Raw genomic sequence first — 6982 nt, forward strand, 5'->3', positions numbered from 1 at the left:
AAAAAAATTGTGAAAAAATATTTTAAAAAATTAATAAATACATAAAAATACAAAAAAAATGTACTGAATTCTTGTATTTTTTTTATATTTTTGGTATTTAGTGAATTTTTAAAAGATTTTTTTTATAATTTTTTTATTTTTTAGGTGTATTTATGTTAGGTGCGTATAAAAAGTAAAAAAATTACTTAAAATATTAAAAAAATTCAGTAAAAATAAAAAAAAAAAACACGGAAAATAAGAAAATAGAATTTTCTGAAAAATGTATTTTGAAAAGTGAAAACAAATCTAAAATCCAGTAAAAAAACTGGAGAACTGTTGGCATTTATCTTTGCCACCGGAAAATTCGAAACCTGTTGTTTTACAAGAAGTACAATAAGGTTGTGTGTTTTCTTAGATTAAAATCTTTGCTTTTACACATAAAGGAGAAAAAATATTATTTGCAAGAAGAATCCATATACCCATTAAACTTACACACAACCAAGATGAGCAAGTATTACAAATTTAACAAAGAAACTTTTACATACAAAATAAGAATCAAACCAAATGATGGCCTTGAAGGAACTTAAGGTAGGCCATTTACTGGTGATGTGCTGAAGATTGGCTTTTCTCTGTCCACAACATTTCCACCACCACCAACACTACTGCTTTTCCTCCGAGGCTTTGCCTCTCCAAGCATCGTTATGACATCCCTCATGGATGGCCTGTCCTTGGGCATCTTGGCTGTACAAAGAAGCGCTATCCGAAGGACTAACATCATCTCCTCTTGAACATGTTTGCAATTCCCTACATTGGGGTCTAGTGCTTCTTCTAAAGATCTGTTGTCGCGAATCTTCTTTCGAATCCATTCATTTATGTCGACAGATTCTCCAAATTCAGGTTCTAATGGGCGTTTTCCAGTCAGAAGCTCCATTAGAACAACTCCATAGCTGTATATATCGCTCTTCTCGTCTACCTTCAATGTGTATCCATACTCTGCGAAGGAATCATTCCAATACATGATTGTTAGATATGAATAGTTAATTTTGAGTATCAGTGAAATTTCTCAGAAATAAACCAATCTGTGGCATTTTTTTTATGAAGACAATACATACAGATCAAAACTAGCAACTCACCAGGGGCTATGTATCCATATGATCCTGCAACCATAGAAACTGTTTCATTCTTCTTAAGCATCATCCTTGCCAACCCGAAATCAGCAATCCTCGCCTCTAGATTTGCATCAAGCAATATGTTGTTTGACTTGACATCCCGGTGGATGACAGGAGGGTGGCAGTCATGGTGGAGATAGGCAAGCCCCTGAGCAACTCCGACTGCAATGTTGTATCGTGAAACCCAATCTACGAGCAAACTGCCTCCTTGTTTTCCATGTAAAGTTTCTCCAAGACTACCATTTTGCATATACTCATAAACTATCATAGCATTTGTGTCATTGTGAAGAAATCCCAGCAACCTTACTATATTCCTATGCCTTAACCTCCCCAAAACATTCACCTCACCAACCAGGTCATCACTGTTTCCCATTTCCACGTCAGTCCCAGTTCTCCACAACTTTTTAACCGCCACAATCATGTTCAGACGCTGCATCTCTGCCTTATACACAATCCCAGTTGCGCCCATCCCAATCACATTCGATTCCTTGATGCAAGACAGAATGTCATTGCTCGTGAAACTGAGCCTCTGGAAAGCCATCAATCTCCAAGGCCACTCTCCTTTACCCATCTCAAACCTTTCCTCGAAGCAACTCCCATTTGAGTACCGCCTCTTGTATAGAGATCGAGCACCAAAAGCTGCGATCACAACAGCCAAGAGTGATGAAATTGCAATGATCCATCCGGCAACAACATGTTTTTCGTGTAAGCTCTTTTGTCGCAATGAATAGGCAGAATTTTGAGAACATGGTGGTAACAAACCACCACAGAGACCGGCATTGCCTGCAAGATCATCGGGGTTTATTGCCCTGAGCATGCCATTGGCGGGCACAGGACCTTCTAGCTTGTTGTAAGAAACATTGAGCATTTCCAAAGCCGGGGAGTTCCCAAAATTTTCTGGTATTCCACCAATAAGAAAATTGTTGGATAGATCAAGAACCGCTAAAGTGGGCATCATAGCAATTGTTTTTGGGATTGACCCGGTTAATTGATTGTTGTGAAGATTCAAAGTCACCAATCTCTCGCACGAAGCTATACTCGCAGGAATGCTTCCTGTGAAGTGGTTAGATGAGAGATCGAGGACTGAAAGTGAAGGACAGTCTTGAAACTGATCTGGGATTTCACCCACTAAGTTATTATCTGAGGCCATGAAGTTTTGCAGATTGGGAATGGAAAGGATAGAGGAAGGAAGAGAAGAAACAAGGCGATTTTGAGAGAAATCAATGAAAGAAAGTGAAGTAGAAGCAGCAATGTCAATTGGAATTTGGCCAGTTAGACTGTTGTTTGCCAAATCAAACCTCTGAAGCCTCCCAAGTTTGCCAAACCCAATTGGGATCATACCAGAAAGACGATTGTTTTGCATTCTAACGCGAACTAGCGAAGGACATGTCGATAAACCAGTAGGAATTGGACCCAAGAATGCATTGTTGAACAGAATGAGTTTAGTGAGGTTACCTCCGGAGCACAAATTGGCTGGAATTTGACCGGAGAAGGCGTTGGACGATATGTCCAACCACTGAAGTGGTGAATTTAGGCCAAGATCACTTGGCAAGGGGCCTGAAAGTGAATTGTTCCATAGCTCAAGAGTATGTAGTTGAGTCAACTGTCCAAGCCCAGATGGAACTGAGCCTGACAGTTGATTACACATTAGATTCAGGAGCTGAAGATTCTTCAGCTGGGAAATCTCTACTGGGATTTCACCAAATAACATGTTATCAGAGAGATCCAACACCTGTAACGAAGTAATGTTGCCAATTTCAGTTGGGATTTTCCCTCCGAAATTGTTCTTGTACAAGAAAACTGTGTTTAGAGACTGTAGCTTCCCCAGATCAGCAGGAATGGAACCACCAAGATTGCCAACTGCCAAATCAAGGTACCTTAGATTGGTGAGATTTCCAAACTCTGCTGGAATTTCACCTTCAAATTCATTGTACCCAAGAACAACCGTCTCCAATGATGACAGCTGGCCTAGCTCCGGTGGCAATTGGCCGGTTAAATTATTCCCGGAAAGCCCAAGAAACTTTAGTTTCTCCAAGTTCTTGAAAGAAATTGGGATTGAACCCTGGAAGAAATTCCCTCTGAGATCCAGGCTCTCGAGCAACGTCGCGTTTCCAAGATCCTCAGGAATGTCACCAGAGAAGTTGTTGCTGGAAGCATTGAGTGCTGTCAATCTTGCAGCTCTGCCAATGCCGATTGGAAAGGAATCAACAAAGCAGTTTTGGCTGAGATCAATGGTTTGAATTAAAGTGAGATTGGAAAGAGATTTTGGCAATGGGGATGAGAACCCATTGCAGCAGAGGTTGAGAGAAGTGAGACTCTGTAATTGTTGGATTTCATTGGATACAGTGCCACTGAGATTCATGTGAGAGAGTTCAAGCTTCTCAACAGCTCCATTAGAGTTGCACCACACACCAGTCCAATTACAGTGGAGTGAAGTGTTTCCCAACAACCCATTGCTGGGAACTTTCCAATTTTGAAGCTGATTCAATGGATCAATCAGGCTTGCTTTTATGGATAGTAAAATTGATGTTTCATTATGATCATCAGCCAAGACAGCTGAAAAAAAGTAGAATAAGAACAACAAAACTAAATGTGTTTGGAGTTTCATGCTAGTGTTGTTCTTGATTGATCTTTGGTTGATTTCTCAGTTTCCCATCATTTTCTTTCCTGGAAAAAGTGAGAGAAAATGATGGGTCTCTGGTGGGGTAGGAGGAGAGATAGTGAGTGGAAGTTATATGAGAGGTAATGAAGAGAAGATTGATTGATTGGCTTTTGATTAAAATAAAGAGAGAGAGCTCGTGAGGTCTTGGGTTCTGAAACAGGCTGGTAACATGCAAGGGATGAGTGGAAAATTTGGAGTTTATTGGAAGTGAGTCCGACATTAAACATGGGAGAGAATGTGTTCTTTCTTACACTCAATACAATGTTTCTTCTTTTCCTTCTTCTTCTGTTTTTTTTGATAGTCAACTTCAAGTGGGTGATAATGATCAAATTCTTGTTCTTCATTTTTTTTTTTTTTTTATTTCAAACAATATAATTATTAATTTATGATATAACAGCTAATAAGCTTAAATTTGAAACATTAAAAGAGTGAATATCTAGTGTCCCATAATTCATAATAAACATAAATATGCACTTTGGATGCATTATTGTAGTTTTTATATTGGTTGGATACTCTTTGAGTAATTCACCAAGCCTTGTTAAAAGGAGTAATTATTTAGCAGTCTTAGAGTATTATGTGGTATTATTTACGTAGTATTTTAAACTAATCACGTAATGAAAATTTTAGTTAATGCATGTTGTGATTTCTTATTTGTTGTGAGTATTACTTAAAAAATGTCAACCAAAAATAAAATAAAAAGACGGGGATACTCTGTATTCAATTTTTTTGTTTTTTAATATTGAATCTCAAAAATTTTATCATATAGTTGATTGTATTTAAATCTCATAATTGCCTCAAGTTTTTCATTACACTTGCCTAGTTAAAGCTTCTTTCTGCAGTGTACGTGGGTGTGAATTCCAAAAGTTGCATCCTCAAATGATGTAGATTTGATAAAAAGACCTTCCTAGTGGTAGTTTCCTTTCCTCTAGTACTTAAATTAAAGGGTGACTTCCAAGTATGACAAAGATTCATGAATTATGAGTCAAGCAAAACTTCTACTCTACAATTGCTTGCTCAGGTTTAAAGAAAGGACCCACCTTAAAAAAAATCAAGAAAAGAAAAAAAAAAAATCATGATTATTCATGAATTTCTAATGCCCCCATTGAACACCCATGTACATTTACTTATCAATCCCAACCCCCAAATGATCATGAATATTGCTAGTTCATTTGGGTAGTTTTTTTTTTAAATGTTTTCCCAACCTCTTAATTCTAAAAAAATTATAGGCTTTTATCAATCAGTTGAATTGAAATTCAGTTGAGATTAACTTAAGGAATAATCGAACCAAAGTTAAATATTTTTTAAAACTTGTATTGATATTTTAAAATAAATTTAAATAACTCAATACTCAAGTTTTTAACTTTGCAGCCTTAGTTTTAATGCAATTATAAAGATAAAATTGTTGTGCCCAAATTGAAGCAACAAAGAACTTGACAAGAGGTAGAAATTAATAGAAAGAGAAAGCAGGGAAGAGGAAATGGGGGAAAAGTGATGGACATTATCAATCATGCTCTGACCCTACCAACCGCCATTCCCCCTTAGAAAATATATACAATACATGACCCATTATTTAACAGAATAAACTGCCTAGTTTCACATGTACCCATGTGGGTTTGGTTGAAAAAAATATATTAAAAATAAATAAATAGTAAATGTTGTGTGTCACTAATCTAAAAGTGGATGAGGGAGACCATGTGAAACCCTAGTTTCATAGGAATGGACCTTCATCCTCCCTATTATTATTAGAGAGAGGAGAGATAAATATATATATATATATATATATAATATGGGATCAAGATCACATCATATGGTAATCTTTGAAGCCCATTTAAGGGATGGGCATGGGGGCTTGCTTGTCACCACATGGCTTTATGCCCACAACCCAGCATTACAATTTGCATGATTGGAGAGAGAGAGAGAGAATCAAATAACAATTCAGAGCCATGGTGGTGATTGCACATGTGGCACATGCAATACATTTTTGCTGGGATCCACCTGAATGTGCTTGTCCTTCGTGGGCTGAATTTGGGCCCCAACTTTCGAGATTATTGGACTCGAATTGACCCGTTGGAGCTAATTCATACTGGACTGGATCAACTCGCCTAACATCGTTATAACCGATTTATTGGGCTCAAACCCACGACTAACCTCCGTACATGGTTTGGTGAAAGACTAGCATATACTACATTTAGGGATGTAAGAAAAACAAAAAAAATTGATCAAATCGATTGAACCGAATCACACTAGTTATATTTTGTCTGTTTTTTAACAAGAATCGGTCTGTGCGGTTTTTAAATTTGATTTTTTTTCTATTTTCGGTTCGGTATCAGTTTAGGTAGCTTGTGCACCGATCTAAACCGAAACCAACCGCTTCAATCTAATAATATAATGATATTAATAAGTATAATAAATTATCAACCTTAATTAATTAACCTTATCATCTTTATAAGCTAAGTTTGTAAACTCTTATTATATATAATTTCAACTCTGAACTCATTATTTTTGAAATCTTAGTATTTTTAATTTTTTTTTGTTTTTATTTTTGTTAATTTAAGAATTGAAAAGTACGTATTAAATGGATGGATTGGAAATGTTTGAAATGGTAGACAAATAACTAATTTAATATTTTTATATAGATTAATGATTATATTTAAAAGTAGCTCGAGTTTGAAAAATCCTAAACCGATTAAACTGCACCAAACCAAACCGCTTCAATTGGTTCAGTTCAGTGGGGTTTGATGGGAGAAGCAGTTTGTATCGATATTCAAAATAATAAAACCGACATTATCAATTTGGTATAATTTTTTACTTAAATATCGACCGTACCGAACCGATTACATCCCTAACTACATTACAAACAATAATTAATAATTAATGAATTAAAAGATATAAAATGAGAAATATATATAATATTTTAGTATTTTAATTTAATATGTTGATTAAAATAAAATTATATATTATATATAAATATATTTATTAAATTTAATTGGACGGATAGGTAAAATGTGACGGGAATCAAAATTCATTTTTTTGTATGTTGACTTTAGTAATGGTAAGACTTTTTGAATTTTAAATTTGTGCAAGAATATGGAAGAAAATGAAAAGAATGTCTAATTTCTATTATAAATCCCTAATCAAATAAATTTGTCACTTTCCTCTTTTATTTTCCTTT

General features: G+C 35.6%; 1 protein-coding gene across 1 annotated transcript; it reads right to left on the reverse strand.

Moving 5' to 3' along the window:
- Positions 1-412: 412 nt before the first annotated feature.
- LOC114312499 (uncharacterized) lies at positions 413-4020 on the reverse strand. Its single transcript, XM_028258741.2, has 2 exons — positions 1113-4020; positions 413-972 (listed from the first exon to the last, which is right to left on the reverse strand). Exons 1-2 carry the CDS (start codon positions 3754-3756, stop codon positions 563-565), a joined length of 3054 nt encoding a protein of 1017 aa, XP_028114542.2. The 5' UTR covers positions 3757-4020; the 3' UTR covers positions 413-562.
- Positions 4021-6982: the final 2962 nt, after the last annotated feature.

This window comes from Camellia sinensis, chromosome 14 (genome assembly GCF_055761805.1).
Source record: "Camellia sinensis isolate YWXY chromosome 14, ASM5576180v1, whole genome shotgun sequence".
NCBI classification, from domain to species: Eukaryota; Viridiplantae; Streptophyta; class Magnoliopsida; order Ericales; family Theaceae; genus Camellia; species Camellia sinensis.